This window comes from Phalaenopsis equestris, unplaced genomic scaffold (genome assembly GCF_001263595.1).
Source record: "Phalaenopsis equestris unplaced genomic scaffold, ASM126359v1 Scaffold231055, whole genome shotgun sequence".
NCBI classification, from domain to species: Eukaryota; Viridiplantae; Streptophyta; class Magnoliopsida; order Asparagales; family Orchidaceae; genus Phalaenopsis; species Phalaenopsis equestris.
The window spans coordinates 70,336-95,469 of NW_018249025.1; the positions used below are offsets into that span (position 1 = coordinate 70,336).

Sequence of the window (25,134 nt, forward strand, 5' to 3'; positions counted from 1 at the left end):
AAAAACCCCCTTTTTTTACCTAAATTCATTCTTTTAAAGTGTAGGGATGAAGTTTAAAGAGTTGTCACAAGTGTCCTTTCAAAAGGCGTCCAAATACGTTGAATTTCGGCCCATAACCGCCAAAAGTCGGTCCATAGTCGTCCCGGGCGCCGTCGGCAGGCTCGAGGGCGCTGTCAGCGAGCTTTTCTGTCATTTTTTGGTCTTCTCGGGTAAATAGTATTTCAGCCCATAACCGCCAAAAGTCGGTCCATAGTCGTCCCCGACGCCGTCGGCAGGCTCGAGGGCGCTGTCAGCGAGCTTTTCTGTCATTTTTTGGTCTTCTCGGGTAAATCTCGCAGTCGGCGAGCAAGCGCCTTTTTGGGCGCCGTCGGTGCCGTTTTGGGCGCCATCAGCGCCGTTTTGGGCGCCATCAGCGTTGTTTTGGGCGCCGTCGGCGAGAAGACTGTGCAGCTCCACCGTTTCGCTCCGTTTGGCTCCGTTTTAGCTCTGTTTCTCCCCATTTCAGTTGCGTTGTGTTTCTAACAGATAGCTCTACAAAATAAGCATGAAAACAACATTCCTTTAAAGTATAATCTCATTCAAAAATATGCAAGAAGTGTAAAAGAGATTAAGCATCCAAAGACTTATCGGAAGGTAATAGGGCAAAATTTCATTTCTTGCTCGTTTTTGCTCCAAATACACTGTTTTTGTTTTTTTCTCCACAAGTCCATTTCTTGTACCTGAAACCAAAAACATGCAAAAATATATTCCTTTAAAGTGCAATATCATTAAAATTAAACATAAAATAGGTATGAAAATCTCAACATATTTTCCTTTGGTCAGACACGACCCCTGTTTTGCCTCCTAGATTTTCTTAAAAACCTCATAGAGTTGGCCGGAGTTTCTTACATCTGAGTAGGTATTACAGATAGCTGTCCAGAGGGTACTAGCTGAAGGGAGAAACATGTATGAACGACCAATTGACGTTTCCATGGAGTTAATCAACCATAACATGACCATGAAGTTCTCTGTTTCCAAAGCTCCATAAGCCGGATAAGTCTTTGAAGGCTCACAAACCAGACCTGTGAGGTAACCAAACTTCCCAAGTTCTTTGATGAATAACGACACCGCTTGGGACCATTGGAATGCTCCCAAAACTCCATAAGCCGGATAAGTCTTTGAAGGCTCACAAACCAAACCTGTGAGGTAACCAAACTTCCCAAGTTCTTTGATGAATAACGACACCGCTTGGGACCATTGGAAAAAGTTATTGTTGTTCAGTTTATGGATTGTGATTAAGAAATACATGTTGGTTTTCAATCCTCCAGTCTGAAAAGCAGCGGAAATTGAAGTTGATCCTTAGGTGGAATCAAGAACACATTCTGAAAGTGGTTCAAAGTTGGAGGAATTTGCAATAATTCCGACTGAACCAAAAGAGATGTTGAGATTTTGATCCATCGATGAATTCTGGTAGGATTACGACAAAAGAAAACTGCAGGTAGAAGGAAGGCCGGCTGTTTGCTGGAGTCAGCAGCTGCTAGGATCAGCGGCAGGAAGGGATTCACGACATATCTGTGGAAAACGATAAATTTGTGGAAGGAATGAAAACTACAGGAATAATTCATGGCAGATCTGTGGAAGGAATAAAAACTGCAGATTGCTAAGAGAATTTTGCATATTAGAAAAACGGCAAGAAAAAAACAGAATCCCTTCTAGAAGGAAACGACAGATTGTTGGGAGAATTCTGCAGTTTTATCCTGCAGATTGTAAAAAGGCAGGAAGAATCCTGCGGGAAGATTTTTAGGCCAGCTGGAAGGGATGTCGGGATCAGCGGCTGGAAAGTTTGGCCAGGATGGAATATCTAGGGTCTGAGTCATGGCACTGATACCATGTTGAATTGGTGATCAAGGCAGCTTTTTTCTCATTGATACAAAGAGGGCTATTTAAATCCAATACAATTGGCTTAAATAAGGAAAGAAATAAAAACACAATCAAAGAAATAAAATTAGAATAAAGATAAAAAGGAAACAACATAATACAAAATAAGGGGAATTAATAAATATAATGACAATGAAAAGCCAATAAACCTAATAAATCTAATAATTCCACATCTTATTGTTAAAGCAAACAGCAAAAATGTTTGAAGATGGGAAACTCATTTTCTCAGTTTATACCATCCGTTATCTACTAATGAATATGAAATTGTTGAATCATTGAAGTTCAAGCATCTAAAAATGAACCTTAAAAAAAACCTAGCAGAAAGTGAAATCCAAACTTTCAAAATCATTTGCACATATGACTGCAATCATTTGAAAATGTAATTTTTTACTCAATAAGAAATGTTCTTATGAACAAATATTCCGAAGTGTTTATGAAAAAATGGAAAAACACTGAAACATATATAATAGCAAATAAAGGTTAAAAAAATCTGGTTTTCATTTACATGCCTCACGTGTATCATTAGTGACCAACTTCTCGACATTTATCTCTATAATTTGAAGAATTTGTGCTTACGGAACTCATCAAATGACAAGCGGAATACTGCAAAATTAAAAAATTTCATTCGCATAAGTCGAATATGTAATGGTTGAAATTAGCATTTTGTTTGGCATTATGAACCTGGATTCTTGCATAGAAGCCTCTTGCATATATCAATCGAGTCAGAATGAAGACTAGGAAGGATAAGGTCTGAGAAAGGTAATGACGTGCTGTCCCTTATATTTTTTAGAAGCTGAAATATATCATAAGTAGCCTAGTAAATAAAATTAAAAAGGTAGATCGTAAGAAGAATATGAACACTAAGTGAAATGAAGTACCTGAACATTATTCCCACCACGGAAAGGAGGGTATCCATTCAGAAGCTCAAACAAAATAGCCCCAACACTCCACATGTCCGCCTGCTCACCCAATTGCTTAGAAATGCATTAACAAAACAAAACAAACAGCTGTCCTATGCAAAACTGAAGTTGGGACATTTACATACATACCATCCAATTCCTCTGTATCTGCATGTCTAACACCTAAACTTTATTTTTTACATCTACACCACCCAAATCTTTCATATCACATCAAAAATACCACCATTACAACTTTTAAAAAGTGAAATACATCTTTTCATGCATAGGTAATGTGGCATGTATGTAGCATGTATGTAATGTAAAAATTGAAAATTAGGTTTTAGATATGTAAATACATAGGAATTGAGTGGTATGTATGTAGATCTTCCATGGGAGTTACAAATGCAGCAGTCAAACAGAACAAAGGAACCTTATCATCATACTTCTGAAATTGCATGACCTCAGGCGCCATGTATAATGGAGAACCACAAACAGCATCAGCGTATTCACCAGGATGAACAACTCTGACCAACCAAATATTGCATGTAAAACCAAGGAGTAAACCAACAGTACAGCAGTTTACATACCTAGACAAGCCAAAATCTGCAATCTTGAGAATTGCGTCACTTGTAGGAGTAGAAAGAAGTATATTCTGTCAAAAATAGGAGTTCAGTACAACATGAAACAAAAAATAGAAGTTCAGTACAACATGAAACAAAAATCTTTATTCAAGTGGATAATTTAGCAGCAATATTCTGCTCAACCTCAGGTTTTAAGTCCCTGTGGATGATATGGCTAGAATGCAATACATTCAACCCAGATCCTGTCATAGAAAGAAAATTTGCTAGGATGTTATAGCAATGTTTTGGGATGAGCGAAACATAATATATAAAGGGTCATTTACTTTCATGCCACCTCCTGCTATATTTACATATCTAACAGGTAAACATTGCTTTTTTACATCTATTCCACCTAATTTTTCATATCACAATAAAGTACCACTATTTTAACTTTTAAAAAGTGAAATACACATTTTTATTTATAGGTAAGGTGACATATATGTAAAAATTGAAGTTTGGGTGTTGGATATGTAAAAACATAAGAATTAAGTGGTATGTATGTAAATCTTCCATAAATGTAACATGTATTCTTGGAAAACTGAGGTGGAAATACCAAGCTGTATCATAAACTTCCTAACGATATGTTCATGCAGTCTTCCATGCCGCTTAATGTAAGCAGCTAGATCTCCTCCAGCACAGAACTCCAACACAAGAAAAATACATCCATCACCCTGAAATTGTAAGCAACATTCAAATTGAGAATCAGGGCTTAAGATGAAATGCAGCTGACGGTAAACTTGAACAAAAGGTTCTTCAGACATTGAAGGTGGTCATGTGTGACTTTTTTGTAGGAGTGGGTCACCATATGAGTGATTTAATACATTATATATTAGTTCTTGCCTATTAGCTCATTATTTCTTGACTTTTTTTACTTTATTTTGTTTATTCCTTTCCTATTTATTTTATTATGTTTTATTATTTTCCTTTGTTTAGGATTTAGATAACCCTTATTCTATCAATAAAATCATGTTGCTCAAATCACAAATTTGACATGGCATCTAGCCAGGTTCTACCATAGCCGTCGGCTCTAAAAACAGTTTTTTGCAGCTGTCGGTTCCACCTTCAGCAATTCTCCATCAAAGCCTTTCTCCCTATTCGCCATGGATGATTAGGATTCTTCCACGTAGCTCTGTCGCCTACAAATGTTTTAAGGATCGCAATATCGCTAGCTGAAGCTGCAAGCTTATCGTCGATCACAAGTTCTGGAACATTGCAGTCAGGGCACCAACTAGGGTTTGTAGATGGGTTCCTTATAGGCGAGGAAAAGAAGCTGTTTTATCTCGGAGTTGATCCCCTTAAATTCTCAAAAACCTGCCGTGAATTCTGTCTCCCATGAAATCCTATCTCCCGTGAGAAAGCTCCATTTGTGCACTTTAAGCTCCTTTCGTGCATTTTCTTGCAACTTTCCTGCAGGAAAAATTGCTTTTTACTGTTTTCTGCAGCCTTCTTGCACCTATCCTGCTGTGCAGCTTTCTGCAACAGTCTGGCAGGCTTTCTTGGATCTTTTCAACCTGCAGCAGTCCAACAGGCTTTCATGTAGCTTTACTGCACAGCCTTCCTGCAGCTATCCGTCAGCCAAATCCATCAATGTCTCAGATCACAGCCACACTTCTTTTGGTTCAATCGGAATTATTTGGAATCTTGCTCAACCCACATCCATGCATCCACGGACCGGTCACTCCACTTGTGTTTACTGTCACAAACCGACAAGTGTTGGAAACTCCACAATAAGCCGGCTTACAAATCTTAGGCCAAATCGTCTACTAGCAAAAAGTTCCACGGCGACTTTCGAGTCTAACACCGATCAACCGAATACTACCCGGAACCTCCTAGAATGCTCCGAATGCCGAAAAAATCGGATGGAGCAATTATTTAAGCTTCTTAGAGCCCATCAAGTCTCTACAGGTTCGTTGACCTCCCACGTCCAAAAAGGTACTCTTCCTATGGCTTTCATGGTTTATTCTTCATCTAGTCTGTAGATTATTGATTCAGGTGTCATCGATCACATGATTGGATGCTCAAAAGTTCTCGACATACTATTCATGCTTGGGTATTGTCATAATTGTCAACGACTCCTATAGTTTCAATGCTGGTAAAGAGTCAGTTATATTAACAACTGATCTAATTTTGGAATCTGTTTCACATGTTCACCAGTTGCAACGTAACTTGTTATCTGTCAGCAAGTTAATGAATTATAATGATTACATTGCTAATTTCTCTTCTGATGGTTTGGTGGTTGGACTCTACTACTTCCAAGAGAAGAGCACGAAAAATACAGACACACCTCTCAAGGGTTGTAGCTTATCTCGAGTCATTAAATGTTTATTATGTTATTGCATTGTCGTTTAGGTCATTTTAGTTTCTAATATTTAACAAAGTTGTATCCTTAATGTTTTCTAATAAAACCTTTTCTAATTTTCATTGTGAGACATGCCAGTTAGCCAAACATCATCAGGTTTATTATCCATCCCACACTTAACACTCCTTCCACTCATTTCTCCCTCATTCACAGTGACATATGGGGGACCTTCTCGCACTCCCAGCTACAATAAAAGGTGATTCTTGACTTTGATTGATGACCACACACGAATGGATGTGGGTCTACATTTAAAAAACAAATCGGAAGTTGTCACTTTCCAAAACTTATATACCCGTGTTTTAACTAAATTCAATACTCCTATTTAGGTCATTCGGACCGAAAATGATCGTGAATTTTTCAACTCTATTTTGGGTAAATTCTTAGTAAGGACATCCTCCACCATAGCTTTTGTACGGACACTCCTCAACAAAATCGGGTGGTTGAAAGGAAAAATCACCACCTCCTCGACGTTGCTCGCTCAATTATGTTAAAATCCAATGTTCCAAAACATTTTTGGAATGATGTCATTCTCACTGCCGCCTATCTCATAAATAGGGTCTCATCTAAAATTCAGAAGTTTCGAAACCCTTTGGCCGTTGTGATGTCATGCTTCCCTACCAATAATATCATCTCCACATTAGACCCTAAGACTTTTGAGTGCATTGCCTTTGTTAGGAACATTGCACAATCTTAGTATACTTGATTCCAGATCCATAAAATGTATCTTCCTTGGGTACTTTGTACTCAAAAGGGGTATATTTTCCCTGATCTTACCACTGACAAAATCTATGTGAGTACTAATGTATCCTTTTTTGAAAGTGTTACATATTTTCCTAACTCAACCCCAAGTGAGGGGGGCTTGGGTTCTTAGACACCATCTCTTATCCTACTCCTATGGATGTTCCCCCCATTGTTCCCGCTACTAAAGAGACCCTTATCCCGCTGAGTTCCCGGATCCAGTGAGTGCACCATCTCCTCCTCCCACCATTCGTTCTACACTTGGTGCACCTATTCCAATGCTCCTACTCTATAATCCACTACCTCCTTGACCTTGACTCCACTCCGAGAGACATCCTCAGCGTGACCCCTCTGTTGAATGAGGAAGTGAGTTCTCTGAGTAAGGTGTGCAATCAGACATGCTCACTATATTCTATGATAAAATGTCTTTTTCTGCAGTTTACACGGAACTACAAAGCATTTACCACTATCGTGACGGACCATCAGATCCCAGCTACAGTTGAGGTTGCTCTTGCTGATACAGCCTGAAAAACGACAGTGATGGATGAGATGAATGTCCTTCATTGGAACCATACATGGGGACATCATTGATCTTCCTCAGGGTAAAAAAGTTGTGAGGTATCGATGAATTTTTAACACCAAGTTCAACTATCATGGATCATTTGAACGCAACAAGGTATGATTGGCTGCCAAAGGGTACTAACAGACTTACAAAGTTGACTAAGGTGAGACATTTGCTCCAGTGGCTAAGTTAAACACTATCTGAGTCTTGTTGTCCCTTGCAGTGCATCTAGATTGACCTTTATTTCAATTGGATTTCAAGATTGTGTTCTTGAATGAAGAGCTTACATAAGAGGTATACATGTTTGTCTCTACTGACTTTGACTTTACTGCCTCCAAAGGGCAATTGTGCCGGCTGCGACAGTCTTTCTATGGGCTAAAGCGGTCCCCCAGTGCCTGGTTCGACAAGTTCAAAAAGGTGGTCATGGGCAATAATTTTACTCAGGCTCAATCGAATCACTCTCTTCTTCTGGAATTCCTCCAAGAGCATGGTAGCTATCTTTACTGTCTATGTTGACTATATTGTTCTTACAGGTAATGATCTCCCAGCATCTGAGTCCTTGAAAGACATTCCTGGAAATGTAAGATTTAGTATCTCTCCAGTACTTCTAACGCATGAAAGTGGCGTGATCATCTCGGGGCATTTGTCTATCACAGTGCAAATATGTGATTGACCTCTTGAAAGAGAACAATCTTCTTTGCAAATCAGTGGTTGCCCCAATAGATCTCAATGTAAAATTATCTGACATTCTCAATGTTGTGTTTGTCAACAAAACTCACTACCAGCGCCTAGTGGAGAAACTCATCTACTTTGTCATTACTCGCTACGACATATATCATGCAGTTAGTATAGTAGATCAATTCATTCATGACCCTATGAGCACCATCTCCAAGTTGTCCGCCGGATTATTCACTTTTTAAAAGGTACACCAGGCTTAGATTAGTTTTTCTCTCATCACACATCTCAATCTATTATTGTTTATATAGATGTTGATTGGGTCGAATCGGGTCGGTTCATGACCGTCGTTCCACCTTGGGGTAATGCTCATTTGTATGGGGAAATATGGTCACATAGAAAAGAAAAAAAGAATCTATAATTGCTCGGAGCATTGCTGAAGCTGAATTTCAACACATGGCCTTGAGGATTTGTGAAAAACTCTAGCTACACATCATGTTCCATGAACTTCGTATGTCAACCTTCGTTCCGCTGCAGCTATCATGTGATAATAAGGTCGCTATCAGCATTGCTCACACTCCAGTCCAGCATGATTGTACCAAATATGTTGAGATTGACAGACAGTTCATTAAGGAAAAGATCAAATCTGGGGAAACTTCCTCGACCTTTGTTCGACGGTACCAAATCCAAGTTGAACATGATTGACATTCATGCTTCAACTTGAGGGGGAGTATTAAATTTATAACGACAATTAATTGCTAGCCGTTTTTACTTATTATTTCTTGCCTATTAGCTCATTATTTCTTGTCTTTTTAACTTTATTCTGTTTTATTCCTCTCGTACTTATTTTATTTTGTTTTATTTCTTTCCTTTGTTGAGTCTATTGTAATTGGGTTTAAATACCCCTTATTATATCAATAAAATCATGCTGCTCAATTCACAAATTTGGCAATATATATATGATGAGGAGAAAATGATATGAGTAAAACAAGGGTAATTAACAAGAGTTTCCATAGAAAAATAAAAAGTATATAAGCAAGATACTCATAAAGTGAAAGTCTAATGAGCTAAATTCCTAGTTACATCAAAATTACAAAATAGCTCTTTTGGAGCTCTTAGCTTGAAGTATGGTCAAAATTAAGAACATGATAATAACTGTTTTCCAATTCCTGCCTAACATGGAAAATAGAACTTGATACCTGCGATCCACTAAATAGTTGGCAAACTGAGTATTTTCATCTGAGTCATATGCTTATAGAACATCATGATCATCATTGTGTCACAGTTTTGAGGATGAAATGAGTCGCTATGGAAAGTGGCTCAAGATCAATAGAAATACATGTGGGTGAAAGAGCAACCGATATAGCAGGTCAAATAGGAGCAGGCACAAAAGCTTCTAAATTAAAAGGAAAGCTGATTCCAAGTTCTTTTGCAGATCAATCTGATTGAGATGCTTCCATAGTGGTTGCAATTTGGCTATGATCCTTTTGTCATGCCTTTTATGCTTAAAAATATAATTTACTTAATTTTAATGAGCTTTGAAGAATTTAGAAAAACTATGCCTAAAAATTTTGCATGTCTTTCAAATTTTATTACTGCAATTATCCGCGAGTAGAGGGGCCAATTCAAACTGACTTCTTTTAGTAAGAATTAATGTCTAGCTCAACTAGGACATGGACCACTAAAGGCCCAGAGAGATGAGCAGTGGCGCTGTCAATATAGAGATTTGCTAAATATTAAACCCAATGATCACACAGAATTGATTGAAATAATGTAGTTAAAGTTAAGCAAATAATATCCAGATTGACATAATTGGTGGTTCCTCTGAAAACTCAAAATAAGCTAACCATTGTAGCATACCGTTTGAAGAAATCCTGATATGGCAAGTCCGCCAAGAAAAAAGCCAGCGATTGTCAGTTTCTGAGGATGATCTAATGATTATATGACATAAGTAAATGAGTCCAACAGAAAGATTGCCAACCAAAAACAAATCATATAAAAGCAGTGAATAGTATTTTATGTTAGATTGACCTAATGAGAATTTGCAATAATAGAAAAATAGAGTGGTCTAACAAGCTTGGTGATCTTCAAATCAGTGAAGTAAGGGCAGATTTACCCTTAAATGTGGAGGGAAGCTTTTGAAGTTGTGAAATTACATATTGATTACAAAATAGGAGATAATTGTTTAATGAATAAAATAACTATATAATTTAGACTGCCAATAATATTTACAAAAGAATGAAGGCGGTGGACAATAGGAGGTTCCATAATGGTTGAGGGAGACGACATAATAGGAGGTTCATCCAAAGTTCAAAAAATAGCTAAAGTGTGGAGAAGAAGATGAACGTGTTGAAAAACCAATGGCAAAGGTGAATCCAAGCTGGAAATTGGAACGATAGCCAAAACATTGATCGGGGACGAAAAAAAAGAATGAGTGTGGCAACAAAAGAAAAGGTTATCATATGGTGATTATAGAGTGACATCGGATTTTTTGGGGTCTAGGGTTTATGATGCATATCAAGCATGCAATTCAAACTTTGATGTGATTAACAATTGCAGCAAGCATGAAACTTTCACGAGAAAGAAAATTATTATAACTAAATTAATTATGGACTACTTATAACGAAAATTGAAAACTTCAGATCCAAGTGAGGTGAGAGAAATTGGCCTCCTAATAGAAATTAATAAATAGAAAATTCAAGTTCATTATAGGCAACAAGCAAACAAATTTTGTGCAAACGAAAGCAAATCACTTGTAGATCTCACAAAAAAAAATTTCATTGTCAGGAAAAAATAATAAAAAATATGCAACTGATCACAAAAAAGCAAAAAAAAAATGAAAAATAAAAAGAAGTAACAGATTGGTAGTTCTCATACTTGAAAATGAAAATTTTCCATCTCAAACTACTTTTAGTATCGCACTTGATTAAGAATTAAAATATAAAAACAAAAATGATTGACGCATCACAAAGCAAACTTTACTGAAGATGTTTTTTTTTTTTTTTAACCCCCGAAATTCAGAATTCTTATTTATCAACCTGATAAAAACGTAGATAGAATAAACAGAATTGCCAAGGAAGAAGCCATAAAACAGCAAGAAATGCAGCACACCGCTTCCTAAAAGGCAGTTGAAATGAGTGGTTTCCCCTAAGGTTGAGAAAAATAAGACAAATTTCTATAGTCATAGAAAAAGGCTGTGATAAATACAGTCGAAAGAATATGTTTACAGTTCCATTAAAATCATGCAAGACTTATCGGAAACACAACCGCTAGAAGATGCAGGAAACTAAATGTTGGGAATGGCCTCAATAACAAATTTCCGCTGGAATCATAAAACATTTAGAAAAGGAGAATAAGAGTCATTGCAGAACTAAAACGACAGTTTTATTCAACTCTAAAAAATTTAACTCTTATAAATGATTACACCAACAATCCTCCCAAAAATCTAAAAGCAAAGATTGAGTTTCATGTAAAGATATTCATGAATCACTTTTAAGTAAAATTCACTTTCAATTTCCTTGGGTATCTTTGGTATCAAAACTATGAATATTAGATACAAATTCATCTCAAGTAATAGCAAAATAAGAATAGTAATGATGATCATGGTGGAAAATGAAAATACCACAAAAAATAGTTGTTAGTTAATCATAAATGATAAAATTTAGATTTGTTCATTAAAAATAAGACTAAAACTGGAATAAAATCTTTTCGAATTTAGATGGACCTAGACTTTATCCACCTTTTTGGATTATACATATCTTCTATTAAAATATGTAGTAGACTTATAAGCATGCAGGCATTTGACTTCACATAAATATATTCATGCTAATTATCAATATGAATAATAGATAATGCATGCATAGGAAAAATCGCAAAATTCTTATAAGATCATCAAACACAAGTATTTCCAAAGCAGAAAAATAATGGTTCGCCATCAAGCACACAGATGTTTCCAAACATTTTTTCCTAAGCTTTTAAATGAACCTATGCAAACGAACAATCTCAAGAAGAAAATTAGGTATAACTAAAACATGAGAAAATTCATGATAGCACAGTTATCAAAAACAGCATGACTAATCAAGGAATGGGATTCAAGCATCTACCAAAAAACATTGCGGATTATAAGGAAACAGAAACTTAAAGCATATTGTAATGACAAATCTAGGGAAATTTACATACATAACCACAATTCTTATGCATATTTAACACCTAAACTTTCATATTTACATTTATAACACGTTGGTGTCATAATATGAAAAGGTGTATTCCACCTTTAAAAAGTATATAATGGAGGTATTTTTTATGGATATTTCAATTGTATGCTTGTAAATAAGAATGTTTAGGTGATAGATATGTAAATACATAAGAATTGTGTGGTATCTATGTAAAAACCTCAATAATCTATCATATAGCTCAAAATATGCCTTGCATCCACTTTGTTCTAATGCCAACAAATTTGATTTAAAAAGCAATGTCCAGCACAAGCATGCGCTTCAATCTCTTCAAAAGATATTGCTAAAATGATATTAAACAGTGTTACAATCAATGATCAAAGAAATGCAACAGCTTTATGAACTGCCGCAAGATCATACAACTGCCAGGGTACTGGTTATAAATATAAATAATACCGGAGTTAACTAAACCAAAAATAACGGAAGCTGATTTTATTAAGCAAATGAGTAGGGTTGCAATCAGGACTCCAAAACAGAACGAGGACACGACAAACAACAATATTCAGCTAGGGTCGGTTAGGAAAATCCGAGAACAGTCGTGGTGTGGGTGCAGCGATTGAAGGCTGAAAGGGGTGGAGAGGTCGAGGGTCGGTATGGAGGTGTAGGGTGGACTGGGGGCTAGAATAGAGAGGGTGGGAACGAGGATTGTGGCTGGAATTGGAAGTGCAAGAGGGTTGGCCGGTGATTGGGAGCAAGACGGTAGGGTAGTAGGAGGTGGTTGGGCTACCTGAGAAGGTGAGGAAGGCCGGCAGCCTGCAACTGCAGGTTGGCGTGCAAGCAGGCAGTTGGAGCAGCTGGTTGGGAATGAAAAGCAAACGGCTGGAGCTGCAGGGAAGGGAGGGAAAGCTGGCCTGCATGAAAGGGAGAGGTTGTGGTCGGAGGCAACACAGAAAAGAGGTACACGGGGAAGGGAATCGGAGAGGATAAACACCACCTCATAATAGGGTACAGCCAGAGCACCACCTGTCCTCAAATACAACGCTACTGGACTAGACGCTTGCCCTTGCCTGTTCAGCAGAAAAAACCAAAGCCCCACGTCAGTCCCCCAGGGTTGGGGGAGCTTCGAGCTCATCATCGAAGCTTCTAGATCCTTTAAGTATGGTGTCAGATTCGCAACATAAACATAGCGGACATATTGCAATCTCATGGCAGGTCAATCTTGTAGGCTTTGTCATTTATCTTCTGCAATATTTTGAAAGGTCCATCTGCTCTAGGCTTGAGTTTCCCAAATGCTCCTAGTGAAAATCTCTTCTTCAGCCGAATCCACACGATATCGACTTCTTGAAATGTCTCTTTCTTCTTAGACTTGTTCGCCTGTGCCTGATATTTGCGGTTCTGCTTAGTAATCTCCTTTCCAACCACGTGAAGTTTTTGAAACTCGTGAATCAGTTCTTCAACATCCTCACTTATGTCTGATGTCAAGGAGTGGTACCAACTCAAGCAAAGTCAGCGGATTACGCTCGTACACAATCTTGAATGGAGAGCGTCCTGTAGTCTCACTCACGAATCTGTTGTATGCAAACTCGGCTTGAGCGAGAATTAGAACTCGATGCTTAATTCTTTTTTCCCAAGAAGCACCTCAGAAGGTTTCCTAGGCTCCTGTTTACTACCTCCGTCTGACCATTCGTTTGTGGATGAGCTGTTGAACCAAATTGGAGTTTGGTGTCTAACTTTGTCCTCCAAAAGAGGCTCGGAAATTTGACGTTTGTGGCAGAGGCGATGATCATGGGAATCTCATGCAACCTCATAATCTCACTGAAATACAAATAAGCGACATGTGATGCGTCCACTGTAATCGATCCACAACAACTATCACGGAGTCATTGTTCCCCTGCGCCCTCAGTAGACCCACCACAAATTCCATGCTGATGTCTACCCACGGTGCATCCGATATTGGTAAGGGAGTGTACTACCCTGCATTATGCCCTCTACTCTTTTCTATATAGCAAATTCTATAATGTCTGACGTGTCATTCCACATCTATCATCAATTGTGGCCAAAAAAAGTGCTCTCTCACGAGTGCGAAAGTTTTGTCTCTGCTAAAATATCCTGTCAGACCTTCGTTGTGGCTCTCTTAAACAAAGGCTTCCCTCAGCAAGCACCTAGGAGAGCACAATTTACTCTCGTAGAACAAATACCCATCGACTCTGTAGTACTGCTTAGCTAGTTTCTCCTGACTCCTTGAAGTCTTCATCTGCCTCGTACACGTCATTTACTCTCTCAAACCCCACAACGTGAGTCTGCATCGACGTAATCAACAGGTGACTACGGCTTAATGTGTCTGCCACACAGTTCTGGCTCCCCGCCTTATGCTTAAGTACAAATTGGAATGACACTAAAAATTGCACCCGTAATGTGTCGATCCTTCAACTTGCTCTGACTTTTAAGAATATCAATACTTTGTGATCCGTGAACAATGTGAACACGCTCATCAGCAGGTAGCGGCTCCAATGCTCGAGAGCTCTTACAATCACATAAACTACTTATCGTATGTTGAGTATTTCCTCCTGGAATCATTTAGCTTTTCAATAAAAAAAGTAATGGGGTGACCTCCTTGGCTCAGCATTGTCCCTATTCCCACATATGATGCATCACACTCTACCTCAAACAGTTGGTTGAAACATGGTAATGCTAGAATTGGTGCCTAGGTCACCTTCTCTTTCAGGGCGTCGAAGATGTTATGAGCTACAAGTGTTCAAGTGAACTCCTTTTCTTTCAAAAGCTCCGCCAGAGGGGTGATGATAGCGTTAAAGTTCCTAATGAATCACCTTTAAAACGACGCTAATCTCAACAATTGTCTTAGCTCAGTGAACGTCTGTGATGCGGTCTAGCTTATAATGACCTCGATCTTTGTAGGGTCCATCTAAAATATAACATAAAAAGCATGCTTAATCCGTCATAAAGTAGGACTTCTTCGGATGGGCCTATAGTTTCTCTTCTTGCAATACCTCGAACACTTCCTTCAGGTGTTATAAGTGTTCCTCCTCAATACCATTGTATACCAGAATGTCATCGAAGAAGACCACCACAAACTTCCCTATGTGGGCCCAAAATACCTGATTCATCAATCTCAAAAGTGTTGGGTGCATTTGACAAGCCGAAGGGCATAACTATCCACTCCTATAGACCATCTCGTCTATTGAATGAAGTCTTCTACTAGTCTCTTAGCCTCATCAGTATTTGGTGGCATCCACTGCGTAAGTCAATCTTGAAAAAGATAATGGCTACGTGTAACTGGTTCAAGAAATGATCCAAGCGAGGTATGGGAAACTGGTACTTGATGATCTTGTTGACGACCCTACTATTGATGCACATCCACGATCTGTCCTTCTTGGGCGCCATCAAGGCGAGAAAAGGACACAAACTGGTGCTCTCTCTGAGAAGCCCATTACGACGAGAACTTGTACATGTCGTTGTAACTTCTTGTACTCAGCATGTCTCAATCTCTAGGCGAGTTGATTCGGCAGCAATGATCCTGGTATAAGATTTATGATGTGTTGAATGTCACTCAGTGGTGGTAATCCCTCCGGAAGGCTGTCGGTCATCATATCCAGGAAGTCCTATAGTAGTATTGTTATCTCACTCTCCTCCTCAACTCCCTTTAGGACTAATGTCAGCGCCACTAGAGCCATCTCGAATTGACTGCATAAGGTAGCCCATGAGACTAATGCTTCCTCTATATCGCCACCCGCCAATTGCATCCTTAACAAGTAACAACATAATGATTTTTTCATCCTTCTTAAAAGAGTAAGTATTCTTAAAACCGTCGTGTCAAGTCTTGTGGTCGAACTGCTAAAATCTACCCAACATAATGTGGCAAGCGTCAATCGGAGCCACATCACACCATCTAGTTGGATGTTCCATGAGCCGAGTGGTCATCCCGGATCAGGGCACCATCAAGGAGGTGGATGAGGAGTCAGAAGATAGCGCACGAGCTAGCATATATCTCCATGATGGCAAGATTAGGCTTTGGATTCGGAAGGGCTGGTTTTTGGTGGGAGTAAGGCGGATGCTAGGAAACACTAGGATTAGGCTACCTCTGATACTAAATGATACCAAAGTTAACTAAACCTGACATAGCGAAAGCTGATTTTATTAAGCAAATGAGCAAGGTTATAATCATGACTCCAAAATAGAACAAGGACACGACAAACAACAATATCCAACTAGATTTGGATAGGAAAAAATAGAGACATTGGTGTGCGTGCAGCAGTTGAGGGCTAAAAGGGGTGGAGAGATTGAGGTTGTTATGGGGCTGCAGGTTGAACCGAGGGCAAGAATAGAGAGACGGTGGGAACAAGGGTTGCAACTGGAATTGGGAGTGCAAAAGGGTTGTTTGGCGATTGGGAGCAAGTCGGTGAGGTAGTAGGAGGTGGTTGGGCTACCGTAGAAGGTAGGGATGCTGGCGACCTGGAACTACAGGTTGGGGTTCAAGCGGGCAGTTGGAGCGCTTGGTTGGGAGATGCAAGGAAGGGAAAAACTGGGGTCAGCGACAACATAGAGAGAAGGGAAACAGGGAAGGGAATCGGAGAGGATAAACACTACCTCGGAACAGGGTATAGCCAGAGCACCATCCGTCCTCTAATAAAGCCCTGGCAAGGGAAAAAGAGTCCTGGCAGAAATCTGAAATAAAACAGCACATAACATGACCCTGATCTCAACAAACACACAAAAATGTAGTTAGTTAGACAGGAAACGAGAAAGGAAAGGGAAGATTCAGGGCGGCCGGGGGCGGAGTAATTCCCTCCCCAAACAGCATCGATCCAGCCTCCCGCTGGACCAAATTCCTGCCCTGGTAGATTCAACCGGCCAACCAGAGGCCCGCGTCAACAAATATAGTAATTTAAGTAAGAACAATAAATATAAAAATGCTATACAAATTATATCCATAATTTTTGTTCCATAGAGAAAATGTAAAAAAAAATAATTATCACTTGTCAATATTTTTCACATAAACATTTGTTGAAATTATTGTGTGGAATATTAAGGGCAACGGCTTTAAGCCATAATTTAAGTGAAATCTTGCAAGACGGTTGTTTTGAACAAAATAAATCATGGATGCAGTAAATCTAAATTTCAGGGATTTCGACCACAAATCCCATATTTAGTAAATCCAACGAACCGATGAATTTAACTTCGCACGTTGCGGCTTTAAGGCAAGATAAACAACAATTGTTCCGAAAACGCTATCTCCTCTTCCCCAACTACTTTGTTGTTGGTAGTGTTGTCTACCATATGGTTCGCCTTTATAACCCCACCAAAGATCTCACTTCTCTGCCATTGTTCTCACTGAAAAGTTTCACAAAAGGCGTTTTCCATCCCTGAATCAGGTACTTCAAGTTTTTAATTTTGGTTTCTGCCAAAAGCTCTTCTACCTCATTCGATTATTTCTCCAACCCCAAGCTATTCTCTCGTGCAAATATTCCCATTCTGATCTATCCGCTCCGCTATTGTTCAAACTCTGTGATGCAGGAGACCGAACAATCAGACCTAAAATTTCAAAGATAATAAAAAATCATTGACATAATGTTGACTTTCAAAGCCAAACAAAATATGAATAATAAATATGGTGTTTTGCAAGAATATGTTCAATCCAACAACAAAGTTTAAGACCTTGTTTTCGTGTTTGTTGAGTGCATCAATAACAGTGAGTGTAACTTCATTTTAAATGTGATCGATACTTCCTAAACTTACTAAACAATCGTTCATTGTGATAAGGGTGTTTTTGTCAAGTGATTCTTTCAATTTTGCAATGTTCTCCATCTGCGCTGAAAATAGTTTATTGAATGTCTCCTTGTTAGCATAATTTTTGTTGCACCGTGAAACCAGAATCTTCTCTTCGCTACGTCATTTGGCTCAAACAATATGTCTCAATGTCTCCTAATTCGTCATGGACTCATCGTTGATAATGTACATTGGGGTTTGCGACACTAATATCCTCAATAAAGTTAACTCCATTTGACGTCATGAATTTGTCTTCATAGATGTATTTTTCTAGAGCACTAACAGTCTCAACACTATTATTCCTCCTGACTTGTCAATCAAAGAGTTGATTATGCTCATATAATAACAGCAATATTCTCAGCATATATCTTCTCGAATATATCATCTTTGAAGTTGTTGTTTCTGCAGCTCCGACGAATCAATAACAATAAAGTAAGATAGATATATTCTTGACTATCTCTCAGTATTAAAGGCAACTTATGCAACTTAATTAGCTTACAGCTGCATATTTTGGCATCTTTTTTAATTTTATAGGTGTGAGGCAAAGCTTTGAATTTCAACTCATTGGTAACGAGGATCTGCAAATACATTAAGAATATATAGCTAATATTAGCTAAGAATGAATCTAGTGAATTAAAAGACAATGTAAATTTCCGGATTTATAGTTCCTTCTTTATAGAATGAACTAAAGGAAAACATATGGTGTAAATATGCTTAAATCATTTAAAGTGTCATTCATAATAAAAAACAGAATTTTGTGTACGTTACTCATTTTTTCTGAAAACCAGGAGAAACTGGAGAAAATACGGTGCTTGAGGTAGTATAGTGCAAACTGGCCCTAACTCAATTCAAGATCTCCCTTAATAGAAACATGTTTTGCTAGATTATTAGATATTACGACTTCCTCACTTCACCATCGACAATAGAGGTATATAAAATCTTGCACAGTTGAGTTTTAAATAACACGGTTTATTACTATTTCTAGATAATTAAAATTATTTTTTATTAGAAATGCTCTGCTCTGTAGAATGAAGCATTTGGCAATAAAGCATCACTAATAGACATGTTTAATGTGGCAAAAAAGAGAATAACACTATATAGGTTTTAAAAAAATTGGAAAAATTATATGTATAAATGATTATGTAAGAGGAACTATGGGAGTATCATCCATTGAAAACAATGTGACGAAAATATAGTTAGGTTGTTTGGACATGTACCATGGAGGGTAAAAGATATGATTTATTATAAGTAGATATACCTAATGTTAAACTATTCAAGTAAATAAAAGTGATATGGACGGCTGTGATACAAAAGAATTATGGTAAAAACAGATTCAATAATTAAAATGACAATGAGATTTCATAGTACCAACACTTCATAGGAATTCTGCACTACACTTTATCTAATTATAGTGTATAATGGATAAATTTGTTCCACGACTACGAAATCAGCAACAAATATCTTTAACAAACTCCCGATTAACCTTAGCAAATATATATGATGGAAAAACTTGCACAACTAAGGTTTGCTTACATTCTCTCTCAAAAAATAAAAAAAATAAAAAATAAATAAAAATCCATTACACAAACAAATTATAAAATTATGATATCACAAAACTGATGCTACCAGAACATATAACTTATTCAAATTGTTGAAAATCCATCCCCATACTAAGAGTTCCTTTAATTTCCTTACATTAACAAATCCTCAACGAAGATGCATGCATGTCTTAAATAATTTGAATTGTATGATATATTGAGTATTTACAATGTGGATTTGCTGTAATATTTTTCATTTCTAAAGGCAGAGAATTCTTTTTCAAAGCTAGGATATTTAACATGTAAATCAATACTCTTAAAAAGAAAGATATAATTTAAAGAAAAATATTCTTGGAATAATTGCATTCAGTTGCAGAAAAAAATGTAATTGTTATATGGAAGAATCAAGAATCATGAAAAGGTAAAATAGCAAATATATTGCTTGAAATCAACACAAAGGAAGACGAAAACCCTAAATTTATCGGATGCAATGACAAAGGATGTTGTTTACAGGATAAATATCGATAGGCAAAGCTTCCCAAGCAGAATCTTTGAGCAACTTGATCGACAAGCAGCTCGCAGCTTTATCTTTCTCCGCACTCGAGAGAGAAGATTTGAGGCTTTGCGTGCAATAGAAACCTTTGGTAAACTTTTCAGTTGGTTGAAGGACCCAGCTAGGAATGAAAAAAGTTATTAAATTGAGATAACTGAGGCTGCAAGCTAGAATTTGAGCATAATTCACAGCCACTGTAGTATATAAATCCAAGAATTGAGCAGCTTAGAAAAAAAATGTTCAGGGTAGGAGAAGTCAGGAATGATCCCTTCTCATTAGGGGCAAATATGCTCTGCACAGCTACTCGATCATTAGGTGAAAGACTTGAGAGAGCTCCGATCGTTCGGCCTAAACGATTTACGGACGGAGCAATCGACAACGAAGCAGTTGGGGAAGAAGAGATAGCATTTACGGACGAAATCCATGAAATCAGGATTTACCGCATCCCAGACCCCTTATGTCTGATATTTACAAATTCAAAAGGGAAAAGATGGATGAAAAGAGGCTGAGCAAATAGAGAAGAAGAACAGACGAACCCGAATAACATCAAGAAGCCTGATAATATTCGGGTGGCGGACATTGGCGAGGAAGCTGAGCTCGCATTCCAAGCATTCCCTGAGGGTTCTAGTGATCCCCGATATTTGAACCCGCTTAATCGCAACGTCCTGACCACTGGGCCGGTGCAACGCCCTCCGCACCGCCGTCAATGGCGGCTCCCCTCCCAAACTCTCCTTCAACTCGTACTCATCCAAATCGACGACAGAAGCCTCGATCTCTTCAGAACCAGCCGCTGCGGCCTTCATGGCTCCCCCTCCCTCCTCCGTCTCCATGGCTCCATTAATCCAAAATGGGAGAAAACAAAAAAGGAGAAGATTTTATCATTGGCATCATAAAGGTTTGTTTGGTTGAGCTTATGATTTAAATTAAATAAGATTTACTAAATTTCATAAATTCAGATTTATTAAATCCAGTAACATTATATTTATAATTATAGTTCGTATTATTTAAGTTAAATTTAATTCACATGTTTCATCATAATTTAACAAAAAAAGAGAAGTGTGACTTCTTCCGGTAGGCAGACAGTCCGACAAATTCTATTGTCGATTGTGATTGAAGTTGGATACTATCCCTACAGAACGACGTAACTAGTGATATGCGCCGTTTGGATTTTAAAATTAATATTATCATATTTTTAATTATAAATTTATTTTTTTTTTCTTTTCTTAATCAATCTTGATGTTCACTATTAAGTGAGGTTTGTATTTTTTTTTTTTTGTTCTTAACTCATTTTTAGCTTACTAGGGCTTAAGTATCAAATATATTGATATTAAGGTTCTGTTTCAAATAGCATTACTATATAGAGGCGGAATTGTCATTTATCTATAAGCAACTCCAAAACAACTCTGTTCCAACAGCACAAACCAAACCAACCAACTTATCTGAATCAACTGTTGATCATAAACTTATTTGGATCAGTTGTTTATCAGCAGCTTATTAAATAGCTATAGCTACCCCAAAATAGACCCTTAAATTCACCTCAGTAAATTTAGAAATTATGTTATGTTGTGGTAAATTTTGGATTTAGTAAACATAATGATTAAGTGACATTGAAATTATTTTTTGTTGATTTGCGTGAAATTTACATGGCAACTCATCTAAAAATAGGCTACTAAACATGACTGCCAAACCCGAAACATATTTATCAGTTCACTTATGTGTTATGGATGGCCTTTAATTGTTCTCATCAATATAAGCATTTTATATGTTTAATTTGTAGGCCATATATAATGTGAATAATAATTCTTTTTATGGTTTCACAAGAGATTATTAATTTTTCATAATTATTCTAATTAATAATTTAAATATTTTTTTATAAAGAGGATTATATGGATCCCATTTTATTGCAATAAAAGAAAATTACCAAAGTAAGAAGAAACCAAGAAACTTAAATCCCTATACAACTCACACAAGAAATAAAATAGGTTCTATTCCAAAAGAAAAGAAAAACACAACTCACACCCCAACACAAGAAGAACAGAACGGAGAAACACCAAAACAATCAACAATTAAGGTTATTCAAAGCCAAAATCAAAAGCTTCGTCGGAACCATCTTACTGATAAAAGCATGATTAGATCTCAAACAAGCTTTAGCAACCGAGGGAGCAACCTTATTACCATTCTGCTAAATATGTGTCCAAAAAACATTCAAATCCTTAAAATGGTCTCTTATTCTCCTGGTTTGAAGAAGAATGCTCCAATGAGCATCCAATTTAAACCCATAGCATCTCCAAAGAATAAGGGAATCAAATTCAAAAACAAGATTAATCCAACCCATATTTCTAGCAACCAAAAGACCAAGTACAACAGCATTCGCTTCTGCCGTTAAAGTAGACACAGAAACAGCCTTAGCAGCAAACCAACAAATAATAGAACCCATAACACCAAACACCTCCAACACTAGCAGAAGCATTCTTCTAACATCCATAAGTATTAAACTTAAAAAAATGCACAGCAGGCTTACGCCAAATAACCTGAGAGAATGTCAGATCAGAACAAACAAAAGATAAATTCAAATTCTGAAAAAGAGTAGTAATACGTGTATTGTTGCCTATAAGTCCTATAAATTTCAAACTATTGCTCAAGTAATTAATAATCATACTCACAGTACCCAAGATATTAGGCAAATCATCATTATGTTTAATATTGTTTCGGTAATCCATATAAAACATAGGACAACCACAAGCACCAAAAAAACATTACCCAATTTGCTCTAGGAATAAAAAATATCAATGATAGAAGTATAAGTATTCAAAGCTCCACTATTAAGAAGTTTAAGAGAAATTTGATTCCAGATAGCAATAGCAAACATACAGTTACCAAAAATACGAAGGATAGTCTCCTCCTCCATATGACAAAGCAAGCAACGAAAAGAAAGCCTCAAGCTTTTAAGCTTAAGTATATCATCTGTAAGAATAATGCTATGGATAACTCTGCAAATGAAGAAAGAAATAGAAGACTTTAACCAAAGATTCCAAATCCATTTACTATTCATCCCCTGAAAAATCTGAAGAGAATTAGCAAAACTGTTAGAACAAGAGCTTGCCTTTAATCGTAGGGACATTCTGCTCATCATAGGAAATAGGAATAGAATAAATGAACTTAGCATCATTAACATCAAGCATTTGAAGCAGCAATTCCTCCATCCAGCAATTATCCTGCCATAAATCCTTAACCTGTAAATTGATATCGAAAGAACCCCCATAATGATCTTCAAGAGCATCATTACCCATCCAGTCATCAAACCAAAAGGAAACATCACCTTCTCCAAGATCCCAACAAAGAAGCTTGTTAGTATGCTTAGCCACTCTTAACATTTCTCTCCAAGTAAAAGAGTCAGAATTTGAGGAAGAGATAGATTAAGGGTGCTTATTAAAGCAATATTTAGCATGCATTAAATAGTCCCAAAAAGAATTATTTGTACGGAATCTGTACCACAGTTTCATAAAATTGATTTTAATAGAATCAGTTAAGAATCTAAAACCCAGTCCACCTTTGTCCAAAGGTTTAGAAAGTTTTTTCCATTCTTTCCAATGAAAATTAGCTTTACCATTGCATTCCCAAAGAAATTTATTGAAGAGCAATTCAACATGTTTGATGAAACCAAATGGAAAATTCATAACTTGTAAGGAATAAAGAGGAAGAGAGGTAAGGATACTCTTAAGAAGAGTTACTCTCCCCCCAAAGGAGAGAAAATTATTACCGCAAGAAAGAATTCTAGTCTTGATTTTATCAAAAATGTTTAACCAGAGAGCATTCCTTTTATAGCCTTTATCAAGAGTGAAACTCAGATAAGACAAAGGCAAATTAGCTTTCTTACAATTCGTAAAATCCATGATCTGATTCTTCTTAGCAGAAGGAACAAATTTGGAACAATAAAAGTAGCATTCAAAGGAGTTAAAAATCAGTCCAGAAATGTGCTGAAAATTCTGAATAACATCCTAAACCTTCTTAATAGAATGCTTGTGAGCATTAGTGAAGATAATCAAGTCATCAGCAAAACATAAATGAGAAATGAGATATACTCAATTTACAATTTACCCTTATGAACATAATTCAGACTAGGGTAAGTATCAAACAAACCATTAAGGCTTCTCGATAAGTAATCAAAGACAAGAATAAAGAGGTGAAGAGAAAGATGATCCCATTGTTTAATACCCATAGAAGTAGTAAAGTAGCCACATTTATGTCCATTAATGAGTAAAGAATAGAAATTGTTGCTAAGAATTCTATTAATCAATTGACAGAAAGTAACACTAAAGCCAATATTAACTTTAACTGAAAATCTATCCAAATCAAATGAGTTAGTTCTTATCGCAAGGGAACTCAACATAATAAAAATAAAAAAAGATAGAAATGTGCTAGAATATGTACCACATTGATTAAAAATAAATTGAAAATCTCAAAGTTTCAGATTTAATTAAAAACTTCCCTCGTATAAGTCAATAGCTTCCTTAAATATATTAGTGATTTCCCCTCAAATCCAACAACATGGGTTTAGATGCTTGCTCATCTACATCATATATTCAACACAATTCCTGCGGAGGAACAACACAATTCCTACGAAGGAAAAATGTAGATGGATTTGGCTAATACAATCTCTGTAATTGAATAATAATAAAATATTAAAACTCAATCATTTTTAATGCTTGGATTCGATACTATTTTTAAGTTGGTAAAATCTTAGTCCAAGCTCATAGGAGCTATACAATTTGAAGACTTCTTGAATAGGATGGCACCCATTGGAGTTGGAGCTCACATTTGAGATCCATCAAAGTATTATTCCTTTCATAGGATCCACGAGCATTATATGGAGAATTGCAATACTTCTAAAACCTTACATATCTGTTCATTAAAGATAAAAACTTAAAATGAATTTATTTTGATGTATCTAAGAGAAGACTCTTAAATATCCAACATAATTGTAATAATGCTATGTATTATTGAAGGAGCCTTACAAAGGCCTTACGAAAAACACTTCTTGTATGATACAGCCAAAAGGAGTTAAGTATGATGAGCACCTCGAAGGACAATATATATACTTATGTATTCAACATTGACAGATGAATAATTTGACAAACTTATCAATTAAGCTTTTTAAAATACAATCAACTTTAGTGATTTTAATAAACAATTGCCAGTCCATTAGTAAAAAAAAATTAAGGCTTTTAAAAAAAATCAAAAGTAGAAATTCAATAGGAACTGCTAATATCTCGATAGAAGTATAAAACTATTTAGGACATCTAGAATTTCTTGGCTT

The 25,134-nt window shown here is 36.9% G+C and overlaps 1 protein-coding gene across 1 annotated transcript in view; it reads right to left on the minus strand.

Moving 5' to 3' along the window:
- LOC110038109 (serine/threonine-protein kinase ATG1t) overlaps positions 1-20,701 on the minus strand; it is a 35,859-nt gene extending 15,158 nt beyond the window's left edge. The window contains exons 1-8 of the mRNA XM_020742880.1: positions 20,354-20,701; positions 3,990-4,107; positions 3,581-3,639; positions 3,404-3,468; positions 3,247-3,340; positions 2,796-2,876; positions 2,599-2,710; positions 2,427-2,520 (exon numbers count right to left, since the gene is read on the minus strand). Of these exons, the coding sequence (XP_020598539.1) occupies positions 2,468-2,520; positions 2,599-2,710; positions 2,796-2,876; positions 3,247-3,340; positions 3,404-3,468; positions 3,581-3,639; positions 3,990-4,107; positions 20,354-20,647 (876 nt within the window). The 5' untranslated portion in view covers positions 20,648-20,701 and the 3' untranslated portion in view covers positions 2,427-2,467. The remainder of the gene's footprint in view (positions 1-2,426; positions 2,521-2,598; positions 2,711-2,795; positions 2,877-3,246; positions 3,341-3,403; positions 3,469-3,580; positions 3,640-3,989; positions 4,108-20,353) is intronic.
- Between the last annotated feature and the right edge of the window lie 4,433 nt (positions 20,702-25,134).